General features: G+C 34.4%; 2 protein-coding genes across 9 annotated transcripts; both read right to left on the bottom strand.

Annotated features, from left to right (window-relative positions):
* Positions 1-3,114: 3,114 nt before the first annotated feature.
* LOC140891037 (putative clathrin assembly protein At5g57200) lies at positions 3,115-6,767 on the bottom strand. Of its 7 annotated transcripts, none has more exons than XM_073299259.1 (15): positions 6,584-6,767; positions 6,439-6,508; positions 6,240-6,337; positions 5,812-5,950; positions 5,610-5,737; positions 5,410-5,505; positions 5,056-5,106; positions 4,916-4,981; positions 4,773-4,838; positions 4,586-4,666; positions 4,411-4,494; positions 4,187-4,345; positions 3,894-3,969; positions 3,671-3,783; positions 3,115-3,593 (listed from the first exon to the last, which is right to left on the bottom strand). In XM_073299259.1, the coding sequence occupies exons 1-15, from the start codon at positions 6,662-6,664 to the stop codon at positions 3,237-3,239; spliced, it is 1,665 nt and encodes a 554-aa protein (XP_073155360.1). In that variant the 5' UTR covers positions 6,665-6,767; the 3' UTR covers positions 3,115-3,236. The 7 variants fall into 7 exon arrangements, with proteins under 7 accessions (XP_073155360.1, XP_073155361.1, XP_073155364.1 ...); XM_073299260.1 differs by having other exon boundaries at positions 5,410-5,502; XM_073299263.1 differs by having other exon boundaries at positions 5,640-5,737.
* A 993-nt stretch (positions 6,768-7,760) lies between these two features.
* Positions 7,761-12,699, bottom strand: LOC140891996 (tRNA-specific adenosine deaminase TAD2-like). 2 transcript variants are annotated; one of them, XM_073300715.1, is made up of 9 exons: positions 12,513-12,699; positions 12,310-12,375; positions 11,787-11,824; positions 11,398-11,464; positions 11,119-11,278; positions 10,937-11,033; positions 10,256-10,359; positions 8,758-8,845; positions 7,761-8,480 (listed from the first exon to the last, which is right to left on the bottom strand). In XM_073300715.1, the coding sequence occupies exons 1-8, from the start codon at positions 12,513-12,515 to the stop codon at positions 8,805-8,807; spliced, it is 576 nt and encodes a 191-aa protein (XP_073156816.1). In that variant the 5' UTR covers positions 12,516-12,699; the 3' UTR covers positions 7,761-8,480; positions 8,758-8,804. The 2 variants fall into 2 exon arrangements, with proteins under 2 accessions (XP_073156816.1, XP_073156817.1); XM_073300716.1 differs by having other exon boundaries at positions 11,161-11,278.
* Between the last annotated feature and the right edge of the window lie 293 nt (positions 12,700-12,992).

Here is a 12,992-nt window from a genome sequence, read left to right as displayed (position 1 = left end):
ACATATGCTGTAAGTTTGATGTATTATATTGAGAAATCCAAAACAATGAATATGGTGGATAAATATTTGTTATGGTTACATATGAAGTGATATGTCGAGTAGAGTTGTGAGAGGTATATTGTTTGTGGAGAAGCAAAGATTAGGTTACACTTCTATGATTTGAATAAATCACTTCTTATTCCTAAAACACAATAGTTATACATATCTATGAATTTAATTTGTGTTGGGATTAACTAGGTCTAAAAAGGAAAAAAATTTGATTTATGCCATACTTAATGAAATATTGACCATATTTTTGCATGTTAATAGTGTCGAGGTATTTATCTTGTGCGTGAAGAATTTTGTGAATTTTGATCTTGTTATGAGTGTGCAAGGCACAATAATTGATGAGGAGAAGTTGGATCATAAAGCTTGCAAAAAAAATATGAGGTAAGTGTATTGTCGATAAAATTTTTAATGTTTCTAATATTTCTATGTTTGGTATAGGTAACGAGCAAGATTTGTGGACAAATATTTTTCAAGAAGAGGAGTATGATGCGATCATGGATAGCTCTCGAATTTATCAAGCAATGAATAAATGGGATCTGCTAGAGTTGCCGCAAGGTCCAAGAACGAGGGGACGAAACAAGATGTTTAAAGAAGCACTTCAAATATTCGTGATGTATCAAAAAGTGTCTAACAATTTGCAATCAAGACTAGAAGGATTTGAGATTCATGAAAATCAAGTTGGAGATCATTATAATGTGATTGAAGTGCTAGAGAATCACAGAGGCAGCCGTGGAAGTACAGAGCACGGGCGCACCCGCGCTGATCGCACTCACACACACTTAGGCATGTTTGTGTGTGTTCGGTGGATTTTTGCTATTTTTGATATTTTTGCTATTTTTGAGTATTTGAGATACATTATGAAACTATCTTTTACATATTTTGCATTATCTTTTTCCCTTTCAAAGTTGTAATATAAAACAACTAGATACATTAATTATTTAATACAAGAATTATTCAGTTTTTTATTATTATCAACCAAAATTCTCTCTAGAATTTTATTTGAAGCTTATTGTTTTGTTCTAAATCAAACTTATCAAAGTTTAACAACTTTGTGCGTTTGTCGATTGTTTTTTATCGTGGATTGTCAAAGACAAGTTCTTTGATGGTTCTCTTGAATCATAATTTATTATTTATTACTAGTTTTTTGTAAACTAGGTGTGAATACTCAAAATTTTACTTGTTTCAAAGATCGAAAAAAACACTTTGATTCTTTTTGTTATTGAATTAAGGGCACGTTTCGTCTATAATCATGTTTGTTGTTCATGCCTAACAAGAATCCTATCACTATATTGACTTAGGCATCGGAATGACCACATCGACTTGACATGAGCTGTTGAGTGTGTGCAGGTGACCGGCCCGGCTATGGTAGGAGAAAGAGCTAGCTGAGAAAAAGTTGTCACGTAGATTTATAAATTAGGAATATAACTATTTTTTAATTTAATTATTGTAAAACTTGAATCAAACGTTTGTTCTGTACGAAAGAAAGAAAAATCGCTTAGTGTAGAAACCATGAATTCAAAAATTTTAAGGTTGTGTTTGGACGTGCACTTATAAAACGTGTTCATAAAAGTGTTAATGTTTTTATAAAATGTTTTAAAATTTATTTTAAAAATAAATATGTGTTTGGAAAACTATTCTATAAAAATATTTTAAAATTTATGTTATTCATTTTTACCTTCCATAGTTTCATTCTAAAAATATTTAAAAACATATATCAAGTTTTTAAAAACTATATTTGAAAAACACTTTTTAAATTTTTCAAAAAGATTTTACAAAAATTTATCCAAACACATATTTTAAATTTTTTTCACTTATAAAACACTAAAAATATTTTTGAAGTACATGTATAAATGAACTTAAATTTCACTTGTGTAGACACATGCGTTATAAAGTCAAAGCATGATTCACTAAAGTGATGCTACTTGATATATATACTACTGATTAATGATACTAGTAGAACATACGTGTTGATATTTCTTTTTTGATACAGTGAAGATGAGTAATCTTTTACTAACTATACAACTCACACAAATGAGATTTGAATCCAATATCTTATGTCTTGGGATCTTATCTTTGCCATTAAGTTCGTTAGATATCTTTGACAATTGACACGCATTGATATTTGTACACATCAAATTTTGGTGTATTATATAATCCAAAGCAAGGGTCATTTTAAGGGGGAAAAGCATCAAAAGGTGAATATATTATTATTAGGGGAAATTGCATATATCACCCATGTGAAATTCCGTGTTCGTTGATAACCCCTTATGAAATTTTTTTGAGCTAATAACTCCCTATGATTTCACATTTATAGCACACGCACACCATTTAGAATTTTACCATAAAAATGACGAAATTGCCCATATCTTATCTTCCCAAAGGAAGTACGGATCGGGAAAATTGATGTGTGTGTTTTGTTCATATGGAAAAGAGGGTCATATATCAGGGTTTCTTTGGAAGATTGGTGGTCGGAGTTGGTCGGAAATTAAGGAAAAACAGTCGTCTTCGTGGTGAGTAACAACGCAAGATTGGAGCTGTAGCTCGACATATTGCGGGAAAAAAATGAAGGGAAAAATGTCGAGGTTTGTAGGGGAGGTGAAGAGGAGTCTAAAGCAAGCAAGGAAACGTCGAAAATACGGAGACGTGATCGGAGAAGATGAAGGTGACGAGTTCAATGGCCGAACTGAATGGGTATGATTTAAGGGTATTTTGGACCAAATTTATAAAAAAAAACCCTTGCATTTTCGCATTTATCAGCGCGTGAGCCACCGAGTTCAATGGCCGAACTGAATGGGTATGATTTAAGGGTATTTTGGACCAAATTTATAAAAAAAAAACCCTTGCATTTTCGCATTTATCAGCGCATGAACCACAAAACACAGCAAGAGAGGTGCACGTGCTACCGATCCAGAAACACAAGGGGTTTTTAGCTCAAAAAAATTTCACAAGGAGTTATCAGCGAACACGGAATTTCACAGGGGTGATATATGCAATTTTTCCTTATTATTATTTCATATATAATCATAAGCGGGATGTGTACCCAAAAAATAAAAAATTCAAAGTGAGGAACCATGAAATTTCTTAATTTATAGGATTATAGAATCCAAATAAGTAACATTAACCCACCATCCCACCAAGAATCAAAGAACACAGCACAACAGAAATGGAAAACTCAATCACCAAAGCCTCTAAAGTAATGCATGATTTCCCATTCCACTTGAAACGATAAACGGACCACCAAATGCACTTGGATCCCTCGTTTGTTGCGACGCCGCATACGGATTCCAAGGTAACATCATCCTACTACTGTCCTGATCATGAAAAAACATTTGCTGATCAAGTTGGGGCATCATTGACGACTGCAAGTCACCGCGAGGTTCAACGTCGTTCCATGTGTCAAAAGGGTTGTATCGAGTCAGTGTGTTTCGTGTAGTTGTCTCGTATTCTTGGCACGAACTGTATCCTGCACGATGCAGCTCTATCTGTCTCCGTGCAACGTTGTCTTCATACAAGCTATCCAGTAGAAGCTTGTCGAATCCCCCAGCCTGTCGACATCGAGTTCGAATGGTCAAGCAGATACTAAGATGTTTCGGTTTCCAATCCGAGTACAAGGAAAACAAACCATTCTAGAATCGGTCGCTTGGGTGCTGTTCATGTTGCTTGGTGCTGTGACTAATGCCAACTCCCACCCGGATCCGGTTTCGATCATATCATTGGCTGATCGTGGATTATCGTCTGAGAAGAAGGAAAAAAAAAACATCCCATGTTGGTTTTGTGAGAAATATAGAATGGTTGGCAGGTTTCCCACCAAACAGTCGAAGTTTTTGGGCTCTAGTCTCGAGTACCTGATTCAATTATTGCAAGAGCCAATGCATTGCTTTGGTCTAATGCCACGGCTTTCGGATTTAACCGGTCCGAAGCCTGCAGAAGATTCATACAACACAAGAAGTATGTTTAGATTAAGTATCATTCAAGGGAGAACCCATATACACTTACATTTTCATCAACATGAATTGAAATTTTTTTTCCCAGTTAGAAAGAAAAAGGCAAGTATCCCCTACTCAGACTCGGCCGGACCGCGAGCCGGTTTCTGATATCAGTCATCTTATAGAGAAAACATGGAGGAAGTATAACTTACAATAAGATCAGTGGGCTCCTTAGAAGATATTAAGGTTGGAGTTCCTATTTCATGATTTATAAACTCAGGCTTCTTTAAGTCGTTCTCGAATCCTTGTCTAATCTCTTCTCGACCCATACCTTTGGATTTCTGTGGTACTGCTTCTGTCACTCGGTACTCCTATTTTAATCACAAAAGTTAGATTACTAACTTTACAGCATCCTAGAATGAGTTGATGTTCTTACCAGTTGTTTATTTGACGGTACAGAACGTAACAGAGGTGCTTCCTTAACATATTTCTCCATAGTTTCAAGAAATGACGGTGGAAGCTACAAATTTTGAGAAATAAGTGATTCATATGTCTCATGACAGAACAAGTTTTCTTAGTCTTTACATCGAATGAGACCGAAAAATATGTACCTGTCTCAGTACCGGAAACTGAGATGTCCGAGCAAGAGCCAAAGTTTTGCAGAATTTATAAAAATCTACTAAAAGTTCTGTCTAAACAAAACGAAAGATCAAGAATACAAAAACGAAACAACATAAAGACCAGCTCCATTTTTAAATATATGCAAAATGACATGGATTCTTGGGAAGTTACACTGACATGATGTGCAGATCTTCTGTAAATATCAAGAACTCGAATAGCGTCGTTCTTTGGCATTTTGAAAAACTGAAGAACGAACAAAGTATTACTCATTTCCGCGGAGAGAACAATACATATAAGATAATGTAACACAAGATATATACCTTCGCAATAAGTTTCGTGATCCCATCGCTGATAGTGCAGTAAATTTTGAAGCTCTCTTTCAAAACCTGCATTGTTTAATGATTAAAGGATGAAAATCTGACAGATTCATAGGATCATGGAAAACATCGTATGAATATACCAGGGCCGCCGCATATTGGACGAGAAAATTATGGCTCGCGACTCCCTGAGGCTGCAAGTTTTACAGCAGATAAGATACTTGAATCCAAAATTAATGCAGCAACTTCATAGATATTCATTGCAAATCCAAATATGAACTCTGGATTCTTTCACTTTTAACAAGAAACAAATAATTCCATCCCAGATTGTTCAATGATCCTGGACTATTAAAAATCCAGACTCCGTTCAATGCTCATAATTATATCGCATTCATTCTCGTTTCACGAAAATAGTATTGACTTATCCAAGTTGATAGAACAGTCCATTTATGGGCTTATACTCTTTTCTCAATCGTATGTGGAGACAATGTTATTACCTGGCAATCCACTGTACGATGAAGAAGCTGTTGCAATGCAGGTAACTTCCTCAATAGTTCACCGTCCTTCATCATCTGTACCTTACCACATGACTGCTACAATAAAAACCACTTCATTTTTCGGAAAAATATGTTCCAATGTACAAGACTCAGAGTGAAAGTAGAGTAGTAGAAGAAGGATGCGAAAATATGTTATTTACATAGGATTCTGCAACAACTGATTTTGGTACCTCATCAGTTTCTACGTCGTAATTCAATGTCCTGAAACATTCGAGTCTTTCCTCAAGAAAGAGTCCGTATGTTCGTACCCAAACCGAGCAATCCCAAGCTGCATTTGAATCATCCAAAGCATCAAACAGTAAGTAAAATTATGGAACAACTACTAAGAAACTAATTATTTACCTAAAATACTTGAGAAATCCTTGAACTTGGAAACATGGAATAAATTTCTTCTCTGCGAGTAGCGCAGTATTTCCTCTCTGAAGCTTGGATCTGCCTCTCTTAACGTCCTATGGAAAACAATCAAAGTCTTTATCGCGACCTGAAATTTACTCAGGTATCAGCACGTAGCCGAATTAGCCCACAGCAATGATTGTGTGATCGATCCACTGATCCCATTGTATCAAGAAAAGGGGCTCAAAAGCACCATTGTTATCAGTTTCTTGAAAGATTTATGGCCTAAATAGCTAAATATTTGAAATTAAATGAGCCGAAGTTGTATCATCTTGATAAGAAAAATAAATAAACAATTCCCCCAAGAATTATAAGTTTTGCAGGACTCTTTGGTTTCTCATTGATGGAAACATATGAAATAGAGAACCATCACATACAATCCAATTACGTGTCTTTGCCAATCTTCTTGACAGTGCATAAATACAATAGGCAACGTCGGCTCTAGGACGCGATACCGATACTGCAACAAGTATTTCTGGAAGAGAATGGAGAAAATACCAATAAGTAAAGAAAATTGAATGATGGAACAATGATGAAACAAAAAAAAAAAAGAAAAAAAGATGTGGCATCCATTACTTCTAACATGTCGTTCTTTCGGAGGACATTCATCGTGATTCGTTGCCTTTATAATTGCAATGTCCAAATCCTTACAATAAAACCAAACAAAATGTAGCCAAAAATGAAACTAAAAATACATATGTGCTTGGAACATGAAACATACCTTAAAGTCACTTTTGATCGTTGCAAGACCAATCTTTGTGGAGTCTTTAAGAGCCCCATAGGCCTTGCGAAAGCTTTCCATTTATAGAAATGCAGAATCCATAGCCAATCAAATCTTGTATAATTGAGAGAAGAAGAGAAGAAATAAAAGAAAGGGGTTGATTTGTTTTTCCTCTCTTGTTCTTAAAACTCTGTTTTTCCCAATAAATGAAACAATAAATATTTTTGCCTATATTATTGCACTCTAATCTTGTTGTCAACATTTGGTAGATTTTGGATGTCATTATTGGCAATAATTGGAAATTTTCATTCTGTTTTGAATAACTGGTTTGCATGAAAATGTCAAATTTATCCATGCATGACTATATTATATGGATCCAATCAGAGTTGCACCGATCTAATTTTTTAATTAACCCGATAAATGTGATTTTTAATAAATAAAAAATGTAAATAAAAAATATGGAAGAATAGTTTTAGTTAATACTTGAGGAATCGCTGAGTTACCAAGGTTTATTTTTTAAAAAATAAAAAAATAATCAAGGTTGATGTGAACACCAAGAAACAGAAATTACTACCAGGGTGATTTTCCTTGAATGAAAGAGTTAAAATACGATAAATTTGTTTATTTGTACATTTATTTGATTTACTCAATTTCTGAATTTCGTTTCATGTTTTATTATCTACCAAAAATAAAATCAAATTTTTCGACGTTTACATAAAAATGTACACGCAGATTTGACTTATGAGCAAGATGATGATGATGATTATTATTATTATTACAAAACCGATAAGAGTATTATTCGCGTAAATTAAGAGCTGTTACATCTGAAAATAGAACAGAGGACAAGATAACCCATCCTCTACATGATCAACATAGAAATAATGGCTGTATGTGTGGCCCCATTTTTGTTGATCTTGATAACTCCAAAGCTTATTTTTTTTAGTCATCTGTAACTATAGCCTGAAACTTGAAGATTGAACTTTTGTTTTACGAACCTTTCCACTGGGTTGTATATTTGGACAGTTGCATTTGGGTTTGAAATAGAATTTTACATTAAAGTTCTGTGAAATTCACTGATTTGCAAAAGAGAACCAACGGGCTCCAATATATAGAGTATACTCTTTGATCAAATTTAATACACCAAAATGTTTTGGCCAATATTGGAGTGGAATGCTTGCATGTATAAAATAAAGCAATAGATATGTACCTTTATCAAGAACTCAAAATTTCCAATCTGAGCTAAAAAGCTAAAAACCAACAAATGATCCGCTCAAATTAAGATTGAACCTCACAGGACTGCAGCCGAAATGATAGTTCACCGTCATTTCTACATCACAACCGTGAACAGTCTTTTGAACTTGTACCCATTTCATGCCTTTTTGCAGCCAACGGGGATCTCAACTGCAGATCATGTAATCTTCACATAAAATAACAGTCGCAGTTTAAAATGTGTATGGTAACCTTTGGTAGTATGGTATGCGCAGCCGGGGTTTACTACATTTTTGAGTAAGTTGTGGACATTGACAGGTTAACATATTGGCTCAAGATCAGTTCACTACTCAAGAGTCTAATAGCAAAAAAAAAAAAATAAGTGTCTAATAGCAGATAGTTTCCACATTTCTTGCAATCTCAAGACTCAAAAAAACATCGTTTTTTGCAGCATCAACAAATGATCCGATTGATCGCGAATGATAAAATAAATAAAAGTTGTAAAACTGTTTCAGTATGCCCAAAAACCAGAATCAAATCGATTGAATTATTGATGCAATCAAGAATTCCAATTCTGGTTCAACCTTCACTCCCTCAAACAAGTGACAAAGTCTGTCAAAACGCATAAACCAGGTGTCACCTTAATTTGGTACTTTAGAGCCGAATCAATTTTTCTCGATCAAAGTACCTGGTAGGGCCAGTGACACGGTTAGTTGTGCAGACACAAATGCAATTTCGAATCATTATTCAAAGTGAAAAGATAGAAGAGAGCTGTACAAAAACCAAAAAGAGTAATTTAGATAGAAGTAGTATGAATTATTTTCGCCTAGGCCCATCTGTAACAGTAATTCGTGTATAGAGAACATAAAGTATCAAATGATGTACCATCCTTAGGCGAGGGCATTAAAGCAAAATAAAATAGATAGGAAATAACAGCATAACGACAAGATTGCAGAAATATGTACCTCTGTCAGTAGCAGACAAGACCAAACTTGATGGAGAGTTATACTTTTTAGTCCAGTGGCTGCATCAGTTTTCTATGAGGCTTCGGAGCTAAGTCGTGTTAAAAGAAACATGTTGTCAAAGAACATGAGAAAAGAGTCAATTTCGTTTAAAAAAATCCAACTGTTGACAAAATGAAAGAATCGGGTAATGGAGTTACTAAGGGCGCCAATGCTGCCGAAAAGCACTGTGGCCTAAGACTGAATAACTGAGAACTTAAGCATCATATGTCCTCCATAAATTTTGATGTAACAAAAATCATCAATGGTGCAGAAATTGAGGTCTAAAGCCAAATAACTGAAATAATAGATACTGCATGTTCTTACAAACTTTTACGAGACAAAATTCCTTTTGTTTTTATCAAATGTCGCATCAGCAAAAACAAGTTCAGATGACAGTAAATGTTTTAGAGCAATAAGTATGACCATCATCAGTAGATCATAAAATGACCACAACTAAATATAAAGGTTAGCATTTATAAAGGTTATTGATAAAAAGTCAAGGACCAAGAATGCTTTTTACTCAGAGTGCAAACCACATGTGTTGTCCTAAGAACCAATGAACTTGTAAACCACAAGCAAAAAAGTTTACAAAATGGAAATGAAATGTTGTGGCAGGTAGCCGTAGAAAGTTCACATCTCTTTCATATGTTTTATACATTTCATCAACACAAGTATGATGAGGAAATATGGGGGCAAAATATGTCAGTTTACTCATCCACTATAATATTCAATAGTTAGTCCATTGCCAAATGTCTTCCTCACCAGTTCGAGAGTAATCAGATAAAGGAGCGTTTTGTACCTATCCTACATCTTGCATTATGGGAGGTGTCAAAATATTTATGGACATAGCAATGCCCAAAAAATGAATTAAAGTACCATCAGGCTTCGGTGACGTGGAAGCCAGAAAAGTCATATGCTACATGCTGTAAAATTTTCCATTATCTTGCTGTTTCTCAAAATAATTCATACAGTTTTTGCTTATAACATGGTTCTTCTGCTACCGATGTTGGCTTCACACCAAGTGGAACAATACCTATGATTTCATCATGGCACCAGAATGCTGGGATTAGCATTCCTCAAATGGAGAGGGGGAAAGCTAATGATCATCTATCTCCCTACAGAAGAATATGTGTGTGTGTACCATGTTGGTAAAGAAAGCTACTGGAACTCGTGTGGTTTGAAGCATAGGCAAATGCACTAAAAGAGCGGGCTTCTGCGCTTTTGATAGCAATGAAATAAATATGGAGTTTCGCTTCGATAAAAGTTTGAAAAAACATTTTCCCTTAGAAGTTAAGGTTGTGAAAGTGGTGCTACATCATTGCATTTAAGTAGAAGGAATTGAAGAAAGAAGTTTGCTATTTAGAATGAGAGGCATCAAATGAGATGTCTAAACAAGATGGGACAGGAGAAGTATTAATTCCTAATCATCACCGGCTCTTATAATTATAAATATACATACCATTGGGATTTCCTTGTTCGTAAAAGTTTCTTAAAAGATTGACAGCTTCTAATGCCATTATTCCTCCGGTGCATTTAAATTCCTTCCTTTTTGAGCCTCCGTCACTGTCAAAAATTAAAAAATAAAAATAAAAATAAATAAACGGGTAAAGAAAAACAAGACAAGGAAGCTTCTACTCATATGTTGCCAACTGATAAGCGAAAACCTAAACATGATAACAAAGGTAAATTCAAACATGTTTGTGTTCAGTTATGGAATCCTACACTTGATTCATGGCGTGAATGTAGTAAAAAACAAGTATATCACAGAAACTACATTTTCACAAAGAGTTATTATCCCAGAAATTTGCAAATTCGGCACGAGTAGAATTAACATGAATTTGTTTTAGCAGTAAATGACTTGACTAATACTATTATTATTTTGATGTCATAAATCCCTGCAATAATCATCTAGCACATCAAAATAAATGAAAATGTGTAGTGTACTTCAATAACCAAAATACAATACAGGCAAACATAACAAAAGGAGACATAAAGGTTGAACAGTATGATTCAGCATTCACCAAATAGTAATACAACAAATAATCATACAAAATCCCTTCAAAAATAGCATCTGGATATGATTTCATAAACTAAAGCTTTTCCACAAACAAGCCGTAATATTGAAAAAAAGTTATCAAACCTTGTATGTTTTCCAGAGCTGCAAGTGTGCAAGGACAATATCGATCCACAACCTCCAAACTTATCATTTGCACACCCATAGTATACTTCTTTAATACCTGATTGACCGTCATATGATGACAAGCAAAAGTGATCACCACTAATCGCAACAAGAAAAATGTCAAAGTATTTGTTTTGCCATACCAATGATAGATAAAGCTGCTGCACACATTATGCATGGCTCACATGTAACATAAAGGGTGCACTGTGACAATTTCAAAGAAATTTGTTCCCTCGTTAATCCACTTTTCTGCCACTGCTCAAGAAGCTTATCAATTGCTTCCATCTCCGCATGCCTAGTGGCCTGTAGATAACAAGTGATAATGATCTTATGCATATTACATGAAGGACAAATACGAGCCAAGTAAAACTTAGCAAGTACAAATTAAGAGAGATGATATTATCTCAAATACGAGATCATACATTTCTTGTCTCAGTTGGCCGATTTCTCCCCGAGGCAATGACAGCCTGATCTTCAACTATAACACAACTGTTAAATGACAATGGAAGTTTAATGAGAATGACATGAAAATTAGGTAATCCATTTTCTGCCACGTAATAAAAGCCTCGATCTTGTCAATCTATTCCTATGGTACAAGGCACAATGGAGACTTATATCATGGATATTATAAAGAATCACATCAGAAAATTGTTTTCCCCCTTGAATTGTTTATCTGAATTTTCAACTACTATTTAGGTTACAATTGTTACTGGCATTTGCTTTCCTGTCTGAAATATGACGGTAAATTTTTTTTTTAAAAAAATTGTTTAAACGGAGAACAACATAAGAAGCAACAACATAAGAAGCTTACCCCACTGGTACTTCAAGGTTGTCCAAGGCAAGCTTAGCCTGGCAAGGGAGAGGTTGGAATAATCATAATCATGTCAAGATAGGTAGTGTTTGGTAGAGCTTCTAGGAAGCAATTTTCAGCTTTTCCTTAACAAAATTTCACAATTCTTTGAAAATTTGTTAAGGAAAAGCCGAGAAGTGCTTCCTAAAAGATCTCCCAAACACTACCATAATCTGGGCAATAGTTCAATAATTTTCACACCCAAAGCACTCAAGTATATCAGTGATTCAGTAAAATGAAAAAGAACCGTTAAACCCAAGAGCTAAGCATTCATGATGAGCATTAGAATTGACTCATTCATTGATCTTTGGTTTGACTTAATTCACGTATTTTAGATAACGCATAAGTGTGTGTGTTGATCAAATAAAGGCTTCTACTCAAATACAAAATCAGAACTTTAAATACCCACTGTGTCAACTGCTTAAAAAAGCCTCTAGAACCACGCGAAAAAAAAAAATCCGTTTTTTGATAACCGAACACCTGCCTGTTGTAGAGCAAGCTTCATAAACATAACATGATCAGGCATTGCTTCCTCCAATGAAGACGCCATCTGTATTTTGTTAAAGAGAAAAGATATACATAAGTACGTACAGACATAAAAAAACTCACACTCCAGAGTTTGAATATTGTTTTAAAAATATTGAATTTCTCATAGGCATTTCCACAAACATGCACAAAGCAACGCACCATTGTGTCACTAGATGTGTACCGGTTATGCTTCACAGAGAGATGAATCTATCACTGTATGCTAACTACACGCCGATGATGCGTGTTCACAATAGAGTTTTATACAAATATAAAACTATAAAACAGTAAATAGAAATGTCATTTTTGCCTTTTGGTCAAATTTTTTTGTTTCAGATTATTTTGTAGATCGCAGTAAGACAAATATTGGAAAATGATTAGCACAAAATGATAAAATTAAGTTTAAGAAAATAAAATTAAGAGATTTTGAAATATTGAAAATAAAATTGTCAGTTTAAGGACTATTACTTTATTAATAGTAAATATAGATTAGAAAATAAATGAAGTTGGGTCAATGTTTTATTATGGAATAAGCTTTTTGAAAAAAGTGTCTCAATCATACACGGCCCTGATAATATATTGATTTATTTGATCAAAAAAATAATATATTGATTTATTAATGGAATAGTTTCTTCAATAGCC

Source organism: Henckelia pumila, chromosome 3, assembly GCF_033568475.1.
Source record: "Henckelia pumila isolate YLH828 chromosome 3, ASM3356847v2, whole genome shotgun sequence".
NCBI classification, from domain to species: Eukaryota; Viridiplantae; Streptophyta; class Magnoliopsida; order Lamiales; family Gesneriaceae; genus Henckelia; species Henckelia pumila.
This window is presented reverse-complemented; position numbering and strand designations above follow the sequence as displayed.

Coding starts and splice junctions, on each gene's coding strand:
- LOC140891996 (XM_073300715.1), bottom strand. Junction 10,360..10,936: donor AGCTCTGGAAAACATACAAG/GTTTGATAACTT, acceptor AATTTTTGACAG/TGACGGAGGCTCAAAAAGGA. Junction 8,846..10,255: donor CGAACAAGGAAATCCCAATG/GTATGTATATTT, acceptor AACACGACTTAG/CTCCGAAGCCTCATAGAAAA.
- LOC140891037 (XM_073299259.1), bottom strand. CDS start 6,664: ATGGAAAGCTTTCGCAAGGCCTATGGGGCTCTTAAAGACTCCACAAAG. Junction 4,982..5,055: donor TCCAATATGCGGCGGCCCTG/GTATATTCATAC, acceptor TAAACAATGCAG/GTTTTGAAAGAGAGCTTCAA. Junction 4,667..4,772: donor ACAGAAGATCTGCACATCAT/GTCAGTGTAACT, acceptor CGTTTTGTTTAG/ACAGAACTTTTAGTAGATTT.